This window comes from Gavia stellata, chromosome 27, assembly GCF_030936135.1.
Source record: "Gavia stellata isolate bGavSte3 chromosome 27, bGavSte3.hap2, whole genome shotgun sequence".
NCBI lineage: Eukaryota > Metazoa > Chordata > Aves > Gaviiformes > Gaviidae > Gavia > Gavia stellata.
Genome location: NC_082620.1, coordinates 7,896,883 through 7,922,518, shown reverse-complemented (window position 1 = coordinate 7,922,518; position 25,636 = coordinate 7,896,883). Strand labels below are relative to the sequence as shown.

Sequence of the window (25,636 nt, the reverse complement as noted above, 5' to 3'; positions counted from 1 at the left end):
CTGAGTGAATCTGACATTGCATTTTCCATGTCAGCTTTTAAACTTACCTACTATGTTTCGTGCTCTTTGCAGTTAATTTGATTGAAGGACTGATCCACCTTCTAACCTAACACCCATTGCTTAAGCTGTACTAAAATAGAACTGTCGTGATCTGAGGGCACACAGCAGATAACTGAACAGCACTAGTTTACCAACAGTTGGAAGAACTCATAACTCCTATTGCTTTCACTCTTTGTTCTTGTTAACAGTTGGGTGGGAGGGGAATTCTACAACTATACTAAATTACTTAGCAGTAGTTGGAAGTTGAGGCTCGCTAAGTTACCCTCAAAGTGAATGTGTAGTGCTTTATTCAGGAACACCCAGCTATTTTCCTGTCAGAGGCACGTTAGTTTCTGTTGCCTTTAGTTATTTAATGCTGGGGCTGATGAGAATTAGTCTCTCTGTTCATGCAGTGCAGTTAAAGCCATTTCCAGGTAACCGAATTTGCTTTTTTTTCCTCCATCGGATGTGCAGTACATAAATGGAGTGATTTAACCATGAATTTGCAAACCAGCATGTGCATGCATCAGTCATTCCAGCTCTGAAATGAAAACCAGCTTAATTAGAAAACTATTTAATATTTAATATGCAGCTGATGTAACTGTTCCCCATGAATTTCCAAGATTTTTCTTTGAGAGCAAGAGATAATGCAAAATACCCATTACTCACTGCCTCACCCTCGCCTGGTGAACTTGTGCTTTGTTTTAATTGACTGATTACCAAACTTCATGCTCTAGTACTGCTGGATTTCAACTATCAATAGTCTTCCTAAATACTTCTTGATCAGGTTAACTAGCACAAAACATCCTCTGGAGTGAAACTTACCCTATGATGGGGAATGGACAAAGGACAAGTCCATGTCTTGCATTTCTTAAGTCTAGTAGTTCCTGAACTGCATGGTCTCCCTTTCTCAGGTTTAAGGCCACTGCAGAGAATGCAGTTAAGAAGTCCTGCATTTTGGGGTTTACACGACAGTACTGTCGTTTCTGATTCAGAAACGACCTTCACAGCAACCAGCATCTTTTGCTTAGAAGGGGGGAAGAGTATGGTCTATTTATAAAGAAAATGTTTAAGAAGCAGTTGTTCTTGATTAGAACACTCAAATGAGAGCTTTAATTTTCAAGATTGTACCTCATACTGTAATTAGTAAGCAGAGGCTTCGCATTAACCTATCCCAAGTCACTTACTCCTACAGGCATTCATGTACTTGCATAGTAAACTTCTAAACTAAATACGGATCCACCATCTTAGACATCTCAACTTCATTTTACCAAGTTGTTAACCTCCCTTATTTTTAACAGTCACACTCTGTCCCTTATCAATTTAAATTCTTCCAAGCTACTTCACTTTCTTGTGTATCCAGCTCCACCATCAATCCAGAAGTGCTCTCTGGGTGTGTTTGTAATTAGAAAACTAACACTCTAGACTTGCGGAAAAACATCTTTCTACAGTGCTGTAGTTCCTATGAAATATATACGGTATAAGCCTAATACATGCCCATTCCTTAGGCAAAAAATTCTTAAGCATTAGCCCTCCCTGAAGTCTCCTGGCTTTGTCTTGTATTTTCTTTTATGCGTAGACGAGTGCACATTTCTTCTGTGAAAACAGAGCAACAAGATTTCTGAAAAACAAAAGGGGAGGAAACAAGGGGGTGAGTTGTTCTGTAACGTAGAATCCACCTTTTAAGTGTGCACAACCTGTCCGTTGGAATGGATGGAGAACATCAAGGTGCACATGCAGATACTAGTGCAGTTTCATTTACATGTGTTTTCCTGCTTGTCAAATGACTTAAGAATAGCCATACTTGAGAATAAACTTGTTATTGATGATTTACTGTCCTCTCTACACACTCAGCATATTGGAATGCAGTTTGGCTGCCTAGGAATTAACGGTAAATGTTTCTGCTTATTATGTTGGGGGGGGTGGCCTGTGTGTTTTGTTATTGTTACCCTGTTCAGGCTACAAAACTATCACACAGCCCAAGCTATGAAATTTCAGAGCTTTAAATATGTAGCACTTCTTCTCCCCTTGCCACACCGCGCTGCTTTCCTTAGAAAAAGCAAGATCACCATGGGATGCAGCATTGTGCACACAGTGGAGCACTGCTGCCTGGCTTGTACATGCTAACCAGAAGGGACGCAGGGGAGCAGGACAGGAGGTAACCACCATCGCCTACCTTTGCATGTCCAGCAGCATGTCTGCTCTTATTCGACAGCTCCACCACAGCTGCAATCACTCCCAGTGCAAGGCCAACTGCAAGAGTAAGAAAGAGCCCCCCCAGCGCCTGGGGCTGCAGAGGACTCCATCTGTCTCTACTTCTGTGAAGGCAACTGCTCTCCCACCACTTGTTACGCAAGTAGTCAAGATCGCCTGATTCACGCAGTTTGAGGACAGCAATGGAGAGCTTCTTAGTCCACGGGGATGCTGGCAGCAGTAGAATGAAAGAGAGAGAAGAGCATGGGAGAAATCACAGCCACTATAGCAGTTCTAAGCAATCCGCTGCTATGCTACCAAGCGGGGGTAGCTGGGTGCTGCCTCCCAACTGTCAGACGGTCATTCGGCAAACAGAATGCAACAGACTAAGCCAAGTGCTTTTCTTAGGTAACAACCATTCCTGTCCTGTCCATAGAGGTGTGATAATACTTGCAGAATAATGAGAGAGTGAAGGTACCTTGAGAAATACAAGCAGTCATGCTCCACAAGAGAACAAACTGCCTACCCTAACTGCATTAGGAACTCAGCACTGCGGGGACTGAGGCAACACCAAAACAAAACCAAAAAACCCCACAGGAACCAACGACACCCCCGAGAGCTGGAATTTTTTGCAGTTCAGAGTAAGAGTCAGTGAGTGCTAGCGGTAATTCATCTACAGAATGAAAACACTGCGTAGCAGGGTTACCAATTTGTTCATACTGGATTACTAGTGCTAATGCAGAAAACATGTGCGAGTTCCAGGACCTGGCTATGCCAGGCTTTTTGCTCTGTCAGTCTGCTACTTCAGACCCATGAAATCCAAGTGGAGAAGCGGGACAGAAGTGGTGTGCAGTGACTAACCCTGGGTGGTGGCAATGCCAAATCCTCTGGCTCCGATAACTTCGGGGGCCCTGATCAAATTGCAGTGCCTGGCAGCTGCAAGGTCTTGAGAGATCGATTCACCAATGAAGGCATAGTTTGATTCCATCACACGTTGAACTGCTTCCTGGTAGGTTTTGACTAAAACGTGGTCTCGTCTCTTGTCCATATATTCATAGATCATCTGATGGATAGGATTCTTGGAGTTCTGCAGCCCAAAAATCCAAGTGTCAAACTGAAGCGTAAAACAGTCATGCGAAAAAATCTGCATATATGTGCAATGGTTGCAAAACAATTTGAAGAATAAGAGTCCTTAAACCATCCCCCTTTGAGCCCTCTGTACTGAAAACTAGCATATAGCTAGCACAGATTTCCTCTCTAATGCACAGTGTTACAGGGATAGAAGTATTAAATATTTCCGACCCCAGTGTACCCAGAAAGTACCCATGTCAGTCCTCGTGTTCAAGATACACAAGGATAACCCCTGAAGACTAGCACTGCTTTTTTAAAAGAGAATACACTATAAAAATATAGTCCTCTATATGCTTTTCTCTCTGAGAAAAGGTGGAAGAAGAGATGAACAAAACAGCAGATACCAATCACATTATTTGAAGTATTACAGGAAAACTGATGGAGCCTACAGCAATGAGGGTGGTGTAAGGACCATTAGGCACGAGCTAGGCAACTCGGCCCCAGCTTAGCTGTCCTATGGCACGTATATATGCACACAATGAGATTCTCTGCACCTTGAAGAAGTAGAAAGTAGAGGAGCCGTCCAGTGTCCCAAACTCAAGCTTCCTTTGCTTCACAAGATCCTCAAAAGTCTGGATTGGGAGCTGCTCGCTGCTAGAGCTCAGCAGAGCGGTGAAGTTGGCAATGTAGGCAGCCAGCAAGGTGATGGTGAACAGCCACCAGACAGCAGCGACGACCCGCACAGAGAGCGCTTTGGGCCGAGGGGTGACACCTGCACAACCAGAGGAGCGATAAAACATACGGAAGGTGACGTACGGTGAGAGAGAGATGAAGAACTTTACATCCATGAGCCTGAGTTAAAGACTTCCTTTTAAATAACTGCAATAACAACTTTGCCAAACTGTAAAACTTGCCCTGCAGCTACTTAATGCACAAGCCTGAAAAGACCTACTATGGCTGGTTTGAACTGCAGCAATGCTGCGTGTAATGCAGAGTTGAAGCAACATTAGTGGCCAAAAACAACAACAAAACACTCCACTCTACACAGCACCAGTGCAATGTTTAGCTTGATGTTCCCTAGGGCAATTGTTACAGCAGAAAATACGTATTCCCCAACTGAAGCCAGCCATCCGTACAATCCCGGCAAGTCTGTACTCAAAACTCCCCAAACCGGGCATTTTAGTGCTGCTGAGTGTCCCTGTTGGAACACCTTTTCCCTCAACAGGATAGCACACCAGTGTTACAGACAGATGAGAGCTGGATATACAATCAGCTTAAAAAACCATACTGCTCCTAATGCTCCTTTGTTGTGGTCCTCCCGGCTCACCTTGCAGGGCAAGTGCTCCTGCTCCAAACCAGAGGCTATTTAAGAAGGTAAAGTGGTTCTCTTCATTTTTTGGCTCATTCCATTCACAGGGGCTCAGTCTGTGGGAAAATGACAGGATAAAACCAGACATTCAGGGAGGAAAAAAATATAAATAATCCTGCAGTGTGACTGCAGCAGTGCAGGCAGCCTGGAAATGCCCTTTCCTTCCATGGTTGCTCCTCCTTCACCTGCGTTCCAATTTAACCAGTGCAGAGGAAAGTACTCCTGCTCAATGCCTCAAGAAGGTGGCAACAGTGTTGGCTCAGGGGGGCCTGTCACGGGTTTGCCAGACACTTTCTTCCTGACATGGCACAATCTAGTCTCCCTGGCACACCTGAGTGGCAATATTGGCTCTGTTCCCTAATACCAGACTGAAGGCTGCTCCTTGGAGCAAATCCTTACCTACAAAGATTGTGCATAAAACTAGAAAAGCAGCAAGAGAGCTTCTGTTCAAGACCGCAGCTGCAGAGAGCCTTAGTGCAGCCTAATCAAGAAAGGGGGAGAAAGCTGGATCTCCTGGGAAGGGGGTGGGGTGGTGGCAGAGAGAATCTCTTCCACGAGTCAGCGCAGGACACAGCGCATGAAAATACACCAGGAGAGAGACCTGCACATAGGAACATGGTCGAAGTTCAAAACAAACTGATAAAAGTGAGAAAGAAGAGCTGAAGTACAAACACACAGTCCTTTTAGCAACCCAAGGTAATCCACATGAAGAGATATGGTGCTCTTCATGGGGAGATCCCACTCTTAATCTGACATGATTTAAGCTTTATTAGCCCTGGTTCTGGACCTGTACAGAAGGTTCCTCAAAGCAAAATGCACCCTGGTACTTTCTTTAAAACTGAGATCTCGTCATAGCTGAGAAAGCAGTTGACTTTAACAAAATCTGTTAAACAAATTCATGCATACCTGGCAACAAGAAAGAGGCAGAAGCACGTCAGGACATAAGCAAATAAAAGGCCAGTCCAGGTCTCCTTACTGAAAGGCGCCAGGAAGTGGAAGAAAGACATCTCCTGAGAGGCGGTGTCTTTTCGAAGCAAGATTCCAATCCCAGTCTGCAGGAACGGTGTGGTGAAGGAGACCACCTCTTCCCTTGCTGACGTGACTGTCAATGGAGCCACTGCAATGTCTGCTTCCTGTAAGATGGAGATAAAAAATAATCAACCATCTAACCTACCTGAAGGTTTCTGTCACTCAAACAGAATGCTTCCCAAGCCAAGTGGGCAGATATCTACATGGTAAATCACTTCTCTGTGTGAACAGACAGTTACCATCTTAGACTGTGAGCTCCAAGAAATAGGAGTTTTCCCTTTTGCGTTGTTCATGGCGGGGTGCTGGTTGGTATCTGGGGCTTCTGGTTTCCTACTACAGCATCACACACACAAGCTGAGGCTGTGCACCACGAACCACACTGGGTTTGTTTACCAAAACCAGAAGGCATGTTCGTTCCTTTTTCTGGCTGCAGCATCTACTGACAGCCGGACACAGTACTGAGTTCAGAGGAGCAAAGAAGGTTTAATTCAAATGTTACCAACAGATGACAGGACGCAGCCATAGGGAATGGCACATGATGGGGTAAGATGTGCATTCAAGCATCTCCCTGAAGAGTCTAAGGGATTACCATACTGAAAAAGACAAATTTCACCTAGTGGTTAAGTTCAAGGTAAGTTTTTCTTAAAGCCATTGTCTTTGTTTCATTAGTGAGCTAAGATGTCTGTACAGTCTCTCAGACTACAAAGAAACACTGGGTAGCCTCCGAGCCAAAGCAAGCACTGCACCAAGAGCACCTTGTTGGATTTCCTGCTATGGCCATTGTCTCCTTGTTCCTTAGTTTCCATATTTGCAGGAAAAAAACAACTACAAGTCTTGCTATTCATTAGTTCTACACAACAGGCAGAATGACTCCAAGTTGCTCCATCCCTGAGCAAATTCTAATGAAGTCCAAGAGCTGCTAGCACTGTTCTTTCCTTCTAGACCTGCAGTTGGTCAAAAACATAAACTGAAAATTACCTGTCTCAAAATCTCGCCAATCATCCCTGTCCAGTTCCCGTTGGAAGAGACGGCACCGTACCGCCCATCTCCCACCACCTTCACCTTGTAGCTGAAGTGAAGCATTGCAGCAAGTGCTTTCAGCAAATCAATGCAGTATCCCTCCAGTTCCGCACTTCTCACCATAACATAAGGATCTTCCTGCATATTGAGGGAAAAATACACAGTTACATGCTCCCACAGTCTGCAGTGCAACCAATTGTGCATTAAACCTTTTTTTTGGGCAAACCCTCCCCAAAGACCTCTATCCACATTATCGGAGGGACAACATTTTCAAACGTGAAACATATTCACTGGAGTCATGTGCCACCACTCCTCATAGACTACAGCTCCAGCAGGACAGCTGCGTTCTGCAAGCCACGTGTACCACAGAAGTAAGTGATAATCTCTCCTCAGCCTAAAAGCCCAAATACATTTCATCTGGCCCATCAAAGCATCAGATGGGGATCATGTGCTGGTGCAAGGCCTGACAACAGATTCAGAAAACTTACTGCTGCAGCTTCTTCTGATTAGCCCTGCTTGTCTGCTGCACGTGGCAATGCATTTTGGGTTTTTTTATAGGCTGTTTTAAATCCCTGCACATATGCGATCTTCACATATTGCCACTGCAGAACAGAAACAACTTACACGTAACATGACAACCCTTAGCTGTAGCTCAACGGAGTGAGGAGGCCTGGCTGTCTTCGCAGAGCAGTCGTTTACAGAAGTGTATGCCCAGTCCATTTTGTGGGCCAACTTTGACAGCCCTCGAGTCCTCCCATTGCAAACTACAGACAGCTTGCACCTCTACACCTCTGAGCCAGCACTCCAAAAATACTGTCTGTGATGACCAGGGATATCAGTGTCAAAGACAGCCCAAAAAAGCACCCGCAAATATATGGGTGGAAAAAAAGGGCAAATCTCCAGTGATCTCCCAGCCACTATCAGTGTTGTGTCACTGCCTTACCAGGATTGTTGTGACAGTCAAAGTTGGAAGACCCTCCTCTGGTCCCCTTGAGTCAGTGCCCTGCAAATCAAAAAATGAAGAAGTAGTAATTGGACTTCAAAGTCCCAGACATGGCCTCACTTAGCTAAGGCTTACGTTATGACTTGGGGTGTGGGTGTCGGGGGGGTGCGTGCAAATGTTAAACCAGCTATAAATCTGCCCCTGCACACTGCAGCAATCTCACCACCACTGTTCCCTAACAGTACTTAATAAACCACAAGCGTTTCACTTTATTGCTTGTTGTCAGCATGCTTTGTCCAAATAAAAATCACTTTTCTTCAGATACACAGTGCATACCATCTTCCAAAAGGATCAATTCACGTTGCTGACAAAACAGTAGCCAATTAAGGTCTCATTAGAGAGCAATTCCAGGAGACACAGAACAGTAGGAAACCCAAGAGAAAGAGGAGAGGAAACATGGATTCACTTCCGCACGTAACGCTGAATTCAAGAGTACATCTTCCAACCCCACAGAGTCACACAACTCAAGATGATTTCTGATCAGTATTACTTTGGAACAATGCAAGCTTTCGCCAGTAAAGCAGTCTAATTCTGTAAGATTGGCTGGTCTTAAGTGTATCCCTTTATTCTAAAATTACACAGTAATGTTGCGGAAGGATTTGAGGGATGAGCTTTGTCTTTGAAACTGTGATCAGAAGTTACCTAATGGGAGAGTTCTGGAAGCAATCTTGTTATTGCCAGATAAGCTACAACTTGCTCTTAGATAAAAGCAAAAAAGTCAAATTTCTTTTCAGGTCTGTTTAAAATATTTATGCCTACCAAAGAAGAGGGTGAATTAAACAAAAGACAAAAATAATCTTGCCCTATCCCTCTCACTTGGCTTCACCCACTAGTTATCAAAGGTTTCAAAGTGGTTCTTTAAAAAATCTCAGCAACATAGTACAACTTTTGCAAATATACCAGGAGAGTATTTTACTGGGCAAAAGTTGCAGGGTTTTGGTAGCAGGAGGGTGGGTCGGGATGGCACAGGGGTGACTTCTGCAGGAGCTCACCAACTGCCCGGTGCTGGGCACAGCCATTTCAAGCTGGCTTAGACACGGACAAAACAGACCCACAGTGCACCAAAACTGAATGAATCAGACAAGTTTATGGTGCCTATGCAAAAACTTCTTCAAAAAAGGGCAGTAACTGCTGGATGAGAGACAAGGCTAGAGCAGGAAGAGACACAAAAGACAATGGCAGGTCAGGAGAGGTGCCCAAGCAGGGGTAAAGGAGAAATAAGAAAGCTACCAGAGCAGGAGGGTCAGCAGAGTGGGAGAAAGGACAAAGAGCTGCCCCAAGCAAGAGCAGAAGCACACGAGAGGAGATGCAGGAGGAGGCACAAGTGTAACGGGGCCGCAGCCGGTGGAGGAACCTGCACAGGAGCAACTGAGCAGGAACCACAAAACACTGAGCCCAACCTCCCGTGCCGCCTTGCTGCCCCCACCAAGGGGACCGCGTATAAAATGGGTGCAGTGAGGCGGCTGGAGACCCGGAGAGGGGAGGACATGAGGGGAGTTGAGGTGTGTTTCTCTGGGGTTTTTTGTTCGCTTGTGTTTATTTCTCAGTGCTGGAATCAACAATTGGAGGCTTATGCTAATTGAAACAGATTGAAATTCCATGACTTTCCTAAAAACTCTATTTTTGGCACATGACAGGCATCCAGCATACTGAGATTGAGAAATGAGATGAGATTCAGGTGACAAGTTCTGCCTCTACCTGTGCCGTTTGGAGAATTAATTTCATTTCCCAATGCTCGCATAACCAACACTCCCATCATTTTTTGACTGGAAAGTCTTTAGGACAAATACTGTCCTGCACTAGGTGAATATATACCTGTTCTAGCAGGTTAGATTTTAAATGACATTTGCAGTATTTCTTCTAAAGCCTGAGGACTCACGTCCCACACAGACCCTTTTCATGTTAAGTGCAAACTTTTGGAAATAAAACACACATCTTAAGAACTAATAAAGATATCTCTGCATGGTCATATGTGTCTGAATTTTCTCTGATGTCAAGAAGTTTATAAAGATGGTAAGTGATGGAATAATTCTGAGGTTTAAATTCTATAAGCCATGAAGACAGGGCTATAGGCAGATTCTTCCCCAGAATTTTGAATTCTGGACAAAAGATTGAGTGAAAAAAAGCATAGGCACACAGACAGACATAGAAATGGCCATCACTGGCCATGAAAAGTATATTTAAAATAATAACTCTTCACAGACTAAAAGGATTGCACACTATGACCACATCTATTTCTGGATTTAAAATGTAAGACCTTTTGCACGTATGCCTTCATCTGTAGCTCTGCACCAATGAACTTGAACATACCTTACTCATAGCATCATCATTCCTTGTAGTTCCTGAAAAAAACCAACAATGACAAAATCAACTTCTTGTGGGGCTTATATTTACAGCTCCTTAAAAATGAAGTTTCATACCCTCATTTCATATTGCACTTAAATAAACAGAACGATTATCCTTGACTTACAAGCTCACAGTGCAGTTGACTCACTGCAGTTGCAGTTTTGTCAAGTTTGTTTCCTCATTCACAGGACAGAGTTAGTGTGAAAAACAGGAACAGACAGAGCCAGATTGAGGCTGCAGAAGGTCCTAATTGTAACTTAATGATTGTGGCTGTCACTCACACACTGAAGAATGGATTCTGCAGAACCCATTGCCTTATTTCCTTATTGCCCCCCCCAGACAAGGTGAAAAGCAGCTCTCCTGCTACTTCACACAACTAAGATTTCCCCCTAACTCCTGCAAAACCTTGTCGATACCCCTAAGGAAAAGGCCAGTAAACAACCAAAAGTTCGTCACCATTAAGTGCCAAGACACTGTGTTTTCTTATTCTTCCCTTCCCCTACTAATAGGGGGCTCCTACTGCCAAAGCAGCTAAAGGGGTTGCAACCACTGGGGTAGAAATCCTTCTCCGCCACGTCCTACTCCATTCCCCCCTCAAATTATAAGCACCCTGACTTGTCATTCCTGTGAAAATTCAAACCTCCAGAAGGGCCATGACCAAAACCAGGAACCAACAGCGGCAGGGCTAAAGAAAGAGGGACCAGGAAGCCTGTCTTGTGTTGCCTGTTCTCTGCATCCCATCAAGGAACAGAGACCAAGGCAAGTACATAAAACTGACAAAGAGTTTAAGTGTGATGAGAGCCAGCGCAACCCTGTAGACTGCACTGGAGCGAACACCAAATGTCCAATTGCGAAATCCGCTGTTGACCTTTTCTGTATTACTTCTCCTTCCTATGCTTCAGTTTCCCATTTGTAAAACAAAGGCAATGATACTTCCCTCTTTGGTAAAAACATTGAGATCCACCCGTAAAAGTACTATTATTGAGGTTAATCATGCTTCTGGGTTCTACTCTCTGCTGTGTGACTTTTAACAAGTTCTGTTAAACCATTTGATCCACAGCTTCCCTTTTCCTAATACTCAGGAGAATACCTCGGTCCCACCCCAGCTGCAAGAGAGCTAAACTACAATGATTGAGATGCTGAATTCAAACCACAACTGTGTCAATACATGACTCATTAATTGCCCAGGATGTTTTTTCTAGAATGTGCACAGAGTTGCTCCTTGGAATCCAAGAATTCACAGTGCAAAAGCCAAAAATCCCTCAAGATAAAACAAATAAAAAAATTTAGGGTGTTTTCACTCTTTCAAGCAAAATCTGTGAGTTTTTCATTAAATATAACAACATATTCATTCATTATGTATTATTCATTCTTTGGTTTTGCATTTTCTGGCTTTGTGCTGAACTCTACATCATTGTAAAACAAAACCTGCTTTTTCCCTCTCCACTACAGTTCTCCATGGGAGCTGGAAATCTTCACAAAGGAGTTCTCTTGTCTCCCTTTAGAAACTCATTAAAGCCAGTAAAAGCTTTTTGAGGCTCCTTTTTGAAGACCTGCTAGGGTTTCTTGGAAGAAAACAGTCTGTACTGAGGGCTTCAGCCCCCCCACAGCGACACTGGATGCAGCTGTTCAAAGCCCCATTGTAAGAACTCCTGAAAGGACCATAAGTAATCAAGTTGCAGCACTAACTCAAAGTTCATTGCAGTGACACTTCTCAGAAGCCAAGTCCTCATTGGGAGAATCCTTTGTGAGAGTCTACAGAAACATAAGACAAAGAGAAGAGGCTCATCCCTCCACTCTTGTTCCCCAAAGGCTGGTGGCTGCAGGAAATGACTGTGGGTGGAAAAAATCAGCTTTGTCCTTACCCCTTCTGCTCTGCGCACGCCCAGCCTTCTGCTGGGAGATGACTCCCTGCTTAACTTCATGTGAAAAAGCTTGTAGCGCTGTTAAGAACTGGCCACCTCACCCCAATTTTCTCCTCCACTCTCCCCCTCCAGGCTAGTACCCTCACCTTTGCATCCTTTGCCTGCATTTCCCCATTTGCAGCTTGTGACCGGGAGAGACAGATAAACTAAAAGAAGAGGCGGTGGGGTCAGGTGGATTACAGTTTCGGAGTACACTGGGACATTCAGGATGACAGAATTCTCAGTATGAGAGAATTTGACAGTCATCACAGAAGCAAATGGCTGAAGTATCTGTAACCTGAGGTGAACTGCTGCTGCCACAGCTATGCAGTTACCAGCTCCGGGTAAGAGGAGATGGGTGTGTGAGATGGTCAGGAGAGAGCAGAGGACGTGAGGTTGCTCTCCCAACCCTCTAAGCAGAGAAGCAATTTTTATCTCCCAGTGATTTTGCAAGGTCAAGCTACTCCTTCGCCTGAGTCTGGACTCCAGGCATAGAACACCACAAAGTCACAATAAGATCAAAACAACAGCATTTGTTGTTCAGTTGCAAAAGCAAGCTCCCCAGCTCCGCACAGAGAGCGCAGTCTGATCCAACTGCCCGATCGCTGTGCAGAAGCCCCTGGCTTGCTCCTACTACTGTCCCTCATGAGCTTCAGGGGGAACGTGGTGTTACCCTTTGCCTGCAAAAGGCCTGGGGGCTCACAGAGCTGACAACTTCAATGCACTAAATCCCCTCTTCTTCCCAAAACATGCCGTGAGCAGAGGGGCTAAACAAGCAACATGGAAAACATTACCCACAGAAGAACAAGTTAATCAGCGTATCTTGCTGCAATTCAAAGGACCATAGACTCAAAAGAGTGCAGCTTTAACCGCAACAATGGTGTTCAAGGACACCTAACCACCACTTTTCTAGGCTTTTTCATCTTCCCTGATCCCTGTCATCTGATTTACAACTATAGCAGCAAAGACACATAGTAACAGCACTCATAACATGATAAGGTCACATCACAAGCCTTCACAACAAGGTAGGCCCCGGCGATGTCTTAATAACCAATTTGAAAGCAAATTCTTAGATTAAGACAAAACCCTGCAAGCACTAGCAGTTAAAGACTGAAAGAATTAACACTCTGTAAAGAAGAACAAAACCAGATTTGGATGCAGCCAGCATTTTTTGGATCATTTTTCTCACCTGTCTGGCTTGATTCTCTCAGGAGCAGCATGGTTGTAATCACACAGAACATGAAGCGAAGACCTTTGTCCATTGGAGCAGAAATATCTACTGTCTAAAGGAAACTTCCTGCTAGAGATGAAAGGCAAGTAGTTAAAGCTGGTTTTATGGTTCCTCATTGCTGGGTTAAAATCAGTATGTCCTGGATTTTCTGCACCTCGTTCTGAAGAGTCCCCATTCAAAGAAAGGTCTCCAGATGAGAACACAGTCACTTCTGAGACCAGCCATAACAACTACTAAAGAAAAGATTCTGCTGAACGCTTCACTGCAGCAAAAAAGGATGTGACCAACCTACAAAGTAGATTTATCCACTGGTTGTTGCACTGTTCTCTCCCAGTCAGCTCTGCACAAAGGAGAGGCGTGCCACCATCGGTGTGCAGGCTCTGGAGAGAGGCAGCTGTAGGTGTGTGCGGTAACGAGGGGCTGGAAGAGGCACGCGCCCACGGCTTCGCAGGGAAAGGAAGGGAAGCAGCTGAAGCGGCCAGCTCCCCAGTGCCAGGCCCTTATGCTCCAAGCAACGGGAAGGTGCTACTGCAGAAATGTTAGTAGCCAGTTGAGGCACTAATAAAACAACCTCCTCCAGGAGGTTTTCGTTTGGGGGGTTTAAAAGCAAAACCTTACTTTCACTTTCCATTTGGGTTGTGGAAAACAAAGGTGTTTATTTCATTCACACCAAAATGAGCTGAAACAAAGCTGTTTCACCCTGCATCAAAAGACATGAGAAATTGTTTCTGAAGCCCTCTTTTGTCTCAACCTCCTACTCTTAACTGAACAAGCAAAAAGGAGTAGGGGAGAGGAGGGTGAAAAACCAGCATATTTTATTAACTTTTTTCATTTCAAACTCTGCAACAAGATTTCTGCACAGCTTGAAATAATTGTACATTTGTCATTGTAAAACAGCATCAGAACGATGAAAAACAATCAATGCCAGGTTATATTAAGTCTCAAGCTGCTGCAATATTTTTGATTGTACTTGTCATAGTGTCAAACAAGGTTCAGGTCACCATTACCCCAGAGACTACAAAATCCATAATAAAAATGCCCAAGAAAACTTACCATTTAGGAGACTATGTAAGCAAAAAACTCCTACGTATGGTATTACTTGCTTCTGACTGATGCTCAGAAAACACTGGCTTCAGTTAATCTTACCTCATCAGCTTTTATGGTATTTTCCCCAAACCTGCACTCCTGTGAAAACTCTTGACATTACAGCTCAGCAGTTTCCCTCACTCATTTTCTCTACATTTGTCACCTAATAAGAGAAGGTGAATAAAATTTACACAGAAGGTTCTTTCTGGTTGTTGTTGCTGCTGTTGTGAAAAATACTTCAAAATGGGAATATTTTGAGCCTTGTGAAAGGATCAAAGGAGAGGACTGTCATCTGAGTTATGGATCTGCCTACATTTTCTAAAAAGTAACTAGAATATAGACAAAGCGGTAGCTACTGTTAGCTGTTGCCAGAGCAGCACATGAACTGAACAGCTAAATCACCCACCAGGGCACATAAAGGAAAAGTACCAGTAAGTCTTCAGGTTGAGCCAGTGAGGAACTGCATTTTTCCTGGTAGATTTAACCCGTAAATTACCGCTGCTTTTTCCTTACAATTCAGTACATACTACAAAATTATCTTTATTTCAAGTGGCCTCCTTTAAAAAAAGCTAATCAGAGCTGGTAATATATTGCTTGCATTATCTTGAAAAGAAAGAGTTGTTAACACACTGGCTGCTGACTGTCTGAAAGAACAAATAGAGTGTAAATATGTGCAAAAAAGAATTTTTGCAAAGGCTAATACAATTCCCTCTAATTTGGTAGTAAAGTCATTTCAGGACAAACAGAACCCGTAAGAGAGAGAATAACGGGAGGGCAGAGGGGGTCAGTGCCTCCCAGTGTGTAAGGAGTTCCTTAGATACTGCTGAAATTAACCATTGCAATATCCATTCACCATCTACCTGAGGAGGTACTACAAAGTTTTCTCATGCTGGCTTTACAGCAAAACAAGCTAAGGATTAAGGATACTTTGCTAGAATCAGCTCTCACTCCTCAGAAGGTTTTCAGTCTTTCAAAATGTAAACAAAAAAGACAACATTACTCCTCCACCAGTCTTCTGTATGCAGTGCTGAAGGAAGGCATCAGCATTAAAACAGCAGTGGAAAAGAGGAACAACCATCAGCTAGAAAGGAGACAGCCTGTTGCACGCAGGCTTTGATCCTTGTCATCTAGAATGAGAACAGCAGTGATGGAAGGCAGCATCTCACTTACAGCAATTCCTTTAGCCTCTCCTAGTTCCGTTTGTCTGGGTACTAGCAGAAGCAACTCGATGAACAGGCACAATGAAACTGCTGGAACACTGAATGCTCACAGGCGTTCAACGCTATTATACGGGTAAAAGAGAGGGAGGAGCCAGGCTAAGGGGCTTCTGCAGAACACGCCAGCTCCTACTGCAGACTCTGGGGGCACCTTGGGTTTTGGGAAAGGGAGGAGGAGACTGCACCCAACAAAAGACAATGGTTGGAAGTGGTTTAGTCCAGCAGCTGAATACTATGTTGAGAGTCAGAAAATACTATTACTGGCCTGCTGTGTGGTCCTGCAAAAGTCTTCTCTCTCTACAATTGTGTCCTATCAAGCTGTGCCCATCTCTCCTGTCTATCGATAGCATCAGAGTTTCTCCGCTCTGTGACTGTCTCAGGACGTCAGCTGGGGGACTCATGTATAACACCAAAAAACCCCCAAGCCCCCAAACTGTTACATGCATCTAGTATTTCCTTGCAATGCCTAGACTGCTGAAGGAAGGCCTGAGCTTCAAGGTAAACCATTAAATTCCTCTCTGGATTGTACGTTTAACATGCAGGCACAGAAGTGAAATTCCTGTCCCCTTCATCCTTACGTTTACTAGTTTCACTTCAAAAGTGAGCTACAGTAGAACACTGCCAAGCGGCTGATTCCTTTGGGCCAGGCCATTTACAAATACACACATCAAGGCACTGTAATAACAAAGAAGCGGGAATTCAGCAGAGTAAACTATTACAACTCATCCTGCCGGGGGGGTGGAATATGTCCACACTTAAGTAAGAAACAAAAATTTACTCCCTACTTGACTTTAAGCACCATTCAAGATGGAAAACTCTCCAGCAGCTTGCACATCTTGGCCTTCTTCCCCAAGCTTTTTCTATATATGCCACCGAGTAAATCAATTATTAAACAGCAACACAGCTTGCCTTCTGCAGAGTCAAAAATTGCTTACATTTCAATAAAAAATGCTTAGAAGACTGCATTTGGTGAAGCTTGCACTAACAGAGTTCAAGGGCATGACTCACAGCTCACTACAATTCGTCCTTAGATCACTTTTAATGCACTTTCAGACTCCAGATGGTGTAAATCATTCTTGCAATATAAATTATGGTGAGATGCTAAGATATGTTATAAATTATAATTACATCCTCTCTATAGGACGAAACAGAATCCAGAAAGATCTTTCACCTTGGATTTCTCTCCGAGGCTTTGACCTGGTTACAGGTTCATTTCCAGGTGCTATCTTTGGTAGTTTGAATGTGATTTGTTCTTCACATTCTCACCTGATAGCTGTGCCCTAAAGATTCTGGCAAAGGGCTGCATATGTGGGGGAAGTTTACAAAAATCAGGTAAGTTGAGGTTTCCAGCTGCTTTTCATGAATATTTTCTAGGCTTTGATAAGATGGGCATTGTGGTATGTGATTTTTCACAGCTGGCAGCTAACAAGGGCTGATAAGCTCAACTACAAGCAGCTGAAAGCATCTCAGCACAGGCAAAATCAGTTTTTAAAGATACAATCAAATGTTCATCATCAGTGTTCTCAAACACCAAGTTGGAGGAATACAGACCATAAATCCCAAGTCCAGCCATGTATAATACACTGCTTGTAATTTGGAAACTTTGGACCTCCGATCTTACAGTTTAATGAACTGAAAAATATATATGACATGAGTCTGAGGCCTCACAGGAGGAGCTCTGGACAAGGGAATATACTTGCTGTCTTTGTACAAGCCAGCCGCAATAGATACAAAATAGGCTTTCTCTAGGCAGTGTTATTGATTTAATCGATAGATGAGGTATAGCCAAGGAAATGTTCTCACATGTCAGCAGAACCCCCTACCTTTCTCTCTCTATCCTCATTCAGCAGTTTAATTTTCAGACTATCAGACCTCCAGTATTGTTCTAGGTCATGGCCAAGCAACAGGAAAAACTATTAAAAACAGAGTTGCTAAGACAATTTTGTTTAAGGTTTTGGAGGTTTTTTTGAAGAAAGCAAAACAAAACCAAAACAACCACCTTAAAACCTAAAAGGGAGATGTGCTTGAGAATCTGATTGTGATACCCTAATCAGCATTAATCTTTCCATTTGTAAATCAAGCAGTATAAAATCGGAAATGCAATAAAATTATTGATTGTCTCATCATCGTGGGAGTTAGTCTTCAGAGCAAAATGAGACTTTTAAGCATCTCAGTAGCTTTTCAGTTGGTCACTGACCTTCTTGAAGAACAATGATTTCAGCTGCCTTTCTGAATTCCTTCACACCTGCAGCCAGGCTTTTGTTCCATTGCATGACATCCTGAATGGAGCACACAAGCAATCATTGTGCCGTATTAGCAAGTGCCTCTGGCCTAGGTTTGGATGTCTCCTATGGAATCCTAAGTCTGTTGTGCTATAGGTGTGCGATTCCAGTAAAAATTTGCAGCTACTATATGGCAAGCGGTGATGACCGCAAAGTGAATGTTACTGCCTTAGCAGATGGCGTGCACTGACCACTGTGGTTTCATGCTCAACCTGTGTCTATGTTGCATCTGCCCGCAATTTCACACGGAGGAGGGAGAATCTGCTTTTTCATCTTGATTATCATATGAATGGTAGAGAAGATCATCAGGAGAATAAAAGCAGGGAGGCATGCATAAAATGAAAATCAGTGCTGCTTGGAACCTCAACTCCTGACTCCCTCCGCTGTTACCGAATCTTTTTTGCTTTCCTTACCATTTTAGATAGCACCCTGCCTGCTGAGAAGATCTGAATAAGCAATTTTCTTCTTCCCGGAAGAAGACCGATGAACGAAGAGCAAAAGTGCTTAGTAAGCTTCTGCTACTCAACAGTGTAGGTACCACGAAATAAATGCCGTTCATAGGAATAAATGGACACATCATTAATGTTCTTACGTAGTGTTACAAAACAAGCTGTAAAGGTAGTTACTATTAATTTGGAAGCAGGAGGGCAAAATTCGCATGTATCCTATTAAGTTAAATCCAGACACTGTTTTTTTAAAAATTCGAACAAAGATAAATGTTTTGAAGTGCTACATGATACTGCCGCCTGTGAGGTGCATTAATTTAACAAGTATTGCTTAATCGATTAAAGATAAAAATAATCTGATTGTGGAACTTGGTCTTTGAAAAGACACAAATAGGCCTTTTAAACATTAACTTTCTAAAGCTGTCAAGTTGCATGTAGTTTCTTGCTTTAAAGATAAAAAAGCAGCAACTCCCTGCAGCTTTTCAGCCCCAAACTAAAGTATTACAGAGTGACTTTTCGTCTAGAGAATGTTAATGAAATTTGCTTTGTGTTAAAGACACAATGTGAGACTAATCTTGGCAGATCACACATTCTGCTGCTGGTTTACCTTTTTTTCCTTCAGAGAGTGCAATGATGTTGTTGGGTTACTTCAGTGCATGTTCCAAATCTTTGTTGCACAAACCTCAAGGGCCTCTCATCCAAATTATGAAGACAAGCAATGGAGATCTGAGCCAGGATGGAAAACTGAGAGAATGTTTTTAGACAAAACATACTGAAGAGCATTTGAAAAGATTTAATCAGAGAATTTAACCCCTCCCAGCCCCTATCTCCATGTCAGGATGACATCATTAGCTACAGTTAAGCTTACATTTGGTACCTCAGAGTTTTTAAATGCTTGTGGCCAAATGATACTAAAATTAGAAACCAAGAACTCCTTTCTAGCCCTACAATCCACAAATAGGCTGGCGAGCCCTCCAGGACAGAGTATGAGCTAAGTAAATAACACGCACTTTCACTGTGCACTTTGCTGAGACAGGAAGAGAAAAGAGATTTTTGAACGAGGCAGGTGAAGAGCAAATTTTTGCTGCAGTATTTTCAGCCAGACTTTAAACAACCTCAGTGATGAAACAGAGCTATCTATCTTACTTGGAGAGCTGTAACAGATTAGGTCCTTGGATTATGTCTGTTTGGCTACTAATTACATGAGTTCCCCTAGAATTTTCATCTACACAGCCATCACTGCCTGCCAATGACATCGCTTCAAAACAATCCATGTGCTGTGTATCATACAATAGAAGGCCAGTCTCTACCAATACTTGCATGTGTTTTGGTGGACCTGAGAAAATTTGAGCTGGATCTGAAATGGCTAAAACTCTGAAAAAGAGTAAAATTAAATGTTATCCACTAAGGAATTTTTAAAACAAGGCAGATGTTAACCATGTTTGTATACCACAAACTTCTAGACAGCACAGAAAAAGCATTATGTTACAGCTAAAGAGTCAATAGCTGGAAGGTTAAATATGTTTATTTTAGTAGTGTAAGGTGGTTTTACAAACAAATTTTTAGATTTTACAATATACACAAAAGAATCATTACAAACAAAAGCAAAATATCCTCTCAATAATAGGGACTCTATGCAGCCTGAAATAAAATTAAACCTCTGTTTCTCTTTAAAATGCATCTCAGTAAACATTCTTCTCCATCACTGATAAAATGTACATCTATAATAAATGACATAATAACTGGGGGGGAGACACATCCCTAAAAATAAAAAGTAAAAAAAAATGGGGAGGAAAAATTATTATTCTGTTTAGGTTGGTATTTAATTCTAAATATGTCCATCTAAAAAAATTAAATATATCTTTTTTTAAAACATATCATTGAAAATTTTGCATGGCAGTGCAATACAGAAATAGTAAAATTCATCCAAAAAGTGCTATGTACAGCAGCATTGTTAAAGTACCATAAAGAAGGGATGGTTCTGTTTTCAAGAAAAGACTAGCATGCTTTTTAGCCATTTCTGAATCAAAGTCAGAAGATATTTCCTGTCTATTTTTAGTAATTCCCTTCTCTCTCCTGTCTCATTCCCACAGATGATGTTTTGAGACAAGGAACAGTCACAGTTCAGTTTAAGTGTGTGTATGTGTACATATATGTGCAGACATATATTTGCATACACACAGATGTATAATATATACTTATATCTATAAACAAGCTTGGTTTAAAAAAGCATTGCTTTGGAACATAGTGAGAGCTCTTCTTCAAAGAGTGAGACAATATGAATGACACTGAAATAAACAGGTCCACAATGAAAGAGGGACTTTATCTACTACATTATTAATTCACGAAACAATTACACTGCAATTTTGACTATTTCCCAGACAAGACACCCTCAGAGGCCTCAAACCCTTCCAGAAAATAAAAACAGAACAGGTTGCATGATTTTAAATCCAGCCTCTTTTCACGGATCCACAATTTGCAAGAGCAGAATTTACCTTAGCTGTCGTTAACATCACATAGATGTTTACCTATTATAAGAAGCAATTACTGAAACTAGTAAAGAACATGAGATTCGCACAGAGCAAACTGCAAATGGAAAGAAGTGGTCACACACAAAGAAGGCCAAATTTGAGGCTGGGAAAAGTGTAATTAAAAAAAAAAGGATATCAGATCATTAGGACTGTAAAAATATAAGTCTCCGATTTCACTTGATTGTTCTATTTCCACAAACTGCTGACAAATTTAACACTCAACTATTCTTTTGCAGTCATGATATTAAGTACCCTTACAATGAAGGGAAGGCCAGGAAGCACTAAGCCATGTGAGGATCTTTTGTGCCTCTCAGGTCACTATGTTTTGTTTTGACAGGAATGTAAACATTGCCTTATTCAGTGCCCCCCAGAATTACAGTTTCAGCATAAAGAAGACTTCTGTGTCAGTGTTAAAATCAGTTTGGTTCTTAGGCTGGGATGTAAACACGGCAGGAGAAGCTATATCCATACAAACTGCTTTTGCAACGCTGCAGGCTCCCTCCGGATTTCCTCTCTCTTCAATGGGACTCCCACCGAGCTGGCCTAGGCTCTGCAGCCGCTGCCTCTCCTGAGCTTGCTTAGCCCTGTTGGCAATGTACCGCACCCTACTCTGACTGCGAGATGAAGACCTGCGAAGGAGTCCCAAGCTCTCCCCTTCCTCTTCAGATTCAGTTGGATCAAGACTGATAGGGGAAGTGATATCATTTTCCTGCTGAAAGGCTGTCAGCTTCTTTAGCTGCTCAGTCAATTCATCCTGGGATTTGACTGAAGATCTCAGGCCTGCAGAGCGGCGCTGCTCCCGCATTGATCGAGTGACAAAACTCCTGCTGATGCTACGGTATTTGCTTTCAAAAGTGCACACAATATCATCAGAGGTAAGGTCTCCAAGACTCTTGGATTTTGCCTGGTTATTCCCAACTATATCCTGTGCTTTGGATTTGTTCGAAGACTGTCTGAGACTTTCGATGTACAGCCTGCTCCAAGTATGCCTTCTAGGAATGGATGAGAATGCATCTTGAGGGCTCCTGGCAAGAGGACGGGGGCACAATTCATCTGCTGGCAGCTGGCCAGACCTCAGGTTAGGATTGGATTTGCTCTTGCTCACCATTGGCATCTCGTTACTGGATGTTGTAGCAGATCGTGGGCGCATACCCTTTCGTATGGCAAGGTGCTCAAAATTTTCATGACGGATGCCAAGATCTGGGAGGCTTTTGCGAACTAGATTGGGCAGAGAGAGATCGATCACAGTGTCATTGGAGGACATGCTGGAAGAGGAAGACATGCTGTCACGATGATTGCTGCAATCTAGCTTGCTCCAGATCCGGTCGTTAACAGTGGCATCAAAGTATACTTCTGCTGCTGGAGACAGGCTACTTGGAATTTTTATTAAGGCTGAGGAGTCTGACATCTTCAGTCCTTCACTCTTTGGCCTTCTTACTAACACGTAAGAGCTCATCTGAGAAACAGAAACAGGTAGAGCCTGTGCAGCCTGGGCTATTTGGAAAGTGTCTGGAGACAAAGTTGTCTGTGTGCTGTTAATCACATTGTTCTGCTGCAGTAGAACAGCTGCTGCATCAAGTTTTTGGCCTTTGGATTCATTGGTGCTTTTCACGTCTATTAATACCTGACCTGGTCGGTCATTTTGCTTCTGGCAGTTTTCAACAGGTTGGCCAGCAGTCTTACCTGCTGCCACTACCAGCTGGGCTTCTTGAGGATGCACTGCCAATCCATACTGATCTTCAGCTTGACTGCATGCCTGCGTCCAACCATTTTCTTCTTTGAGACATCCTGTCATGCTTGTCCTCTCATCTTCTTGGACTACTAAACTTGTGTCAGCTGCTCTTGTGACTATGTGCACTTGGTCTCCTGCAGCCAGACTTGTTCTTTGTTCTCTAGTGAGTAGAGATTCTTGAGGCTGGTTGGATGTGCTGCTTACTTCCGATCGAGATTCAGTGGAATGATCAGACACAGACCCTTCTTCAGAATCGCTGTAAGGAGTACTGGGTAGAGGGAAGAAAAGGCTGGCATGATGGTTTTCATTGGCAATAACAGGCTCTTCAGTGATAGTTTCTAGGCTGCATAAAGAAGTGACTGACCTCTGTATTGCGAAATGGCAGACATCTACTTGGGAGACATGAAAAGATAGAAAAAAGAAAGAAACAAGAAAAAAAGAAAGAAACAAGAAAAACAGAGATACAGGGTTAATTAACTATTACAAATTACAGTTTAGCTGAAGATTTATTCTTTATGTGTTATCATTTTGTTTTTAAGGTAGTAGTTGCATATACTAATCATGATTTTTGAAATAACTTGTGCTTTCAAATGCCTGGCTAAAGGCAGCAAAAATTTCTGCTCATTCAGTTTTAGCTGCCCCAAATCCCTGTTGCTTTCAAAAATTCTCAGTCCATGCATAGTAGCACTGTATTACTTTTCTAATTATCTTACTCAAACAACAACTGTACCCATCAATTTCTTTGTGTCCTTGTATCCCCTCTCACAAACTAACTTTTCTTCCTCCGCCATCCAGCACCACTTGAATTGCTCTTTTCCTTCTTTCCAGCACTCAAACATGTCAGTATATCAGATCATAATCAGAACATGTATAATAATCAGAACACCACTGCCCAACCAACAGATATGATCCCAATGATCAATTACTCAGAAGAGAAGCAGCATAGGACTTCTGGAGTAGATGACATAAAATGATCTGTATGCATACAATGGAATGTAGTCAATGTGCCTTTCAAAATCAAAAGAAAAACTTTAAACAGAGTAACTTTTTTTCCTAAAATGTTTGCAATTTCTTTTTCAAAAAACTATAGAGACACGTGGTTGATGAACACCAGGCTGACAGTACAATCCTGAAGAATCACTACAGCCACCAATTACCTGAAGAAAATGCTCTGTCCATCTGCAATGTTTACAATTTGTACCCTAAGAGCCAAAGCAATCATGCCAAAAAGACTATTGCACACATCTCCAAACCACAATGCAAACATGCATTTGAGAACTAGCAAAGCACCACTAAGCCAGACAACAACCTCAAGAATATAGGAGCAGATAATTATAAGGCAGGAAACAAACAAAAACCAGGACTACAGGCAATGAGGTATTGAATCAGTGACACTCAGTAGACAGTTACCTTTGACTTGCTTGTCCTTTCAGTTCTTAACTAGAGAGAGAGAGTGTGCATGTAGAATAATAGGACAGAACAGAGGAAAAATCCAGTTAATGTAGGGAAGGGAGGTGCAGATAACAGGATAAATTAGTGCTGAGGGAGGGAAGGGAAACAGACAGAAATATTGACACATTTTCGTAGGATCCTAAGAATTTCCGACCAACCAGAGCACTCAGTGGAATCCATAAATGGATGGGTATTAAGTCCATTATTTTGTCATAGAAGAATAAAAGGCAATTTTTGCTATTGTTCAAGAAACGCACTCTACTGGACTGGGGAATGGAAGCTGGCCTCCTCTTCTCCAAAGCCCTTTCCTAACGCTATGGAAAAAAAATCATCTACATTACCAAAAAATGCCAAGGAAATATCGGGCCTTTCCTTTCAGCACCGGTATTTCCAATCCAGAGTAGTGACAAGAAGCTAAACGATGGAGACAGCTGTTCAATGGCCTATATTACGTTAGTTGGGAGTGTTAAAAGGGAAGACAGCACACGTGCCCATAAGCAAAATCCACCATTCGCAACACAGCAGACTTTTCAGCATCTGATCAGACTAATGAGCTCTCCTGCTCGCTGTCCAGGCTAGGCCATCAGCATAGATTAAGGGACACTTACAAGGCAAAATACGGGAAACAGTAATGCTGTTGCCATAAAGGGGACAAACTGGAGACTATAGTTTCTTGTCTCATCCTTGTGGCACTTCCCATCAACAGAAAGTTAATTATGAAATGCAGCCATATTAGGCTAACGTTATTGGTTTCCTTGGTTTCTTGGCCCAAGGCACTAAAATAGCAGGCGGATGGGGAAAGCATGCTGTTTGTGCAAACATAGTGTTTGTCACTGGATCATCAGCATCCAGTCCAAGTGACTATTTCACCATTTTAAAGGTTTGCTGATTCCATGCTTGAGAAGTCAGATGGATTTAATCAAATTTCAAGCATATCACAATATTTATTTAGTGACTTGGGGGGCTGGCAGGGGAGCTGGCACTGATAATGGGAAATGGTTTCGTATGTCACACTACTCAGAGGTTATGAAAAGCCTAATGCCAATAATTTAGGCACACAAAGAGTTCTGCTGCTTTGGATTAATTTCAAGTCACGGGAACCAGCAAACTTCTTCCCTCCACCTCCCATTGTCCTGGTATTTTCCTAAAAGCACAAAGCAGATATTGGAAAAAAGATGTAAAAAAAGAATAAAAAAAAAAGAAAAAAGGAAAAATTTTAGACAGCCAACCAGATTAAATTGATCAAACAAATAGAATATTTTAAATTTCTGTATGAGGCTTTCAAAAAAGCCCATTATAGGTGGGCAGTCAGAATCTATTACTAAAAAAGGGATTACATCTTAAGAAGCATCAAAGTCACTTAACTGTTCCTGAAAATGTAACCATCAATGTCCAAATTCCTTGGACAATTAAGGGGAAGGGGGAGGGATTTGAAGAGAAGCTCTTGTAGTCATAGACAAAAGCTGTATTTCTTTACTTCCTCTTCACAATTCTATGAAACAGAGAAAATCTTGTCAAAACCTCTTCCATTCCCTCCGCCCGTGCCAAATCAGGAGCAAAAAAAGCCAGTTTCCTTATTAAAATATATACCTTGTTTGCCTCTGTTCCTACTTTCCATCTTTACAAACATACAGTTCATGAGTAAAGATACAGTCGTGTGATTCCAGTGACCACATGCAATTTCC

At 42.5% G+C, this 25,636-nt stretch overlaps 2 protein-coding genes across 2 annotated transcripts in view; both read right to left on the bottom strand.

Annotated features, from left to right (window-relative positions):
• Positions 1 to 1,558: 1,558 nt before the first annotated feature.
• LOC104252567 (probable glutamate receptor) lies at positions 1,559 to 13,242 on the bottom strand. The gene is made up of 10 exons (XM_009818514.2): positions 13,164 to 13,242; positions 10,035 to 10,066; positions 7,665 to 7,724; positions 6,680 to 6,859; positions 5,579 to 5,805; positions 4,631 to 4,728; positions 3,858 to 4,075; positions 3,094 to 3,319; positions 2,216 to 2,463; positions 1,559 to 1,660 (listed from the first exon to the last, which is right to left on the bottom strand). Exons 1-10 carry the CDS (start codon positions 13,234 to 13,236, stop codon positions 1,559 to 1,561), a joined length of 1,464 nt encoding a protein of 487 aa, XP_009816816.2. The 5' UTR covers positions 13,237 to 13,242.
• A 7,898-nt stretch (positions 13,243 to 21,140) lies between these two features.
• The window catches only part of PLCH2 (phospholipase C eta 2), a 100,134-nt gene continuing 95,638 nt past the window's right edge, over positions 21,141 to 25,636 (bottom strand). The window contains exon 22 of the mRNA XM_059829998.1: positions 21,141 to 22,888. Coding sequence (XP_059685981.1) covers positions 21,141 to 22,888 — 1,748 coding nt within the window. The remainder of the gene's footprint in view (positions 22,889 to 25,636) is intronic.

Excerpts from the sequence above, each read along its gene's own strand:
- LOC104252567 (XM_009818514.2), bottom strand. The coding sequence starts at position 13,236 with ATGGACAAAGGTCTTCGCTTCATGTTCTGTGTGATTACAACCATGCTG. Across the intron at positions 7,725-10,034 it reads ATGATGATGCTATGAGTAAG|GGCACTGACTCAAGGGGACC; the intron begins GTATGTTCAAGT and ends TTTGATTTGCAG. Across the intron at positions 2,464-3,093 it reads TGGCATTGCCACCACCCAGG|CATCCCCGTGGACTAAGAAG; the intron begins GTTAGTCACTGC and ends TACTGCTGCCAG.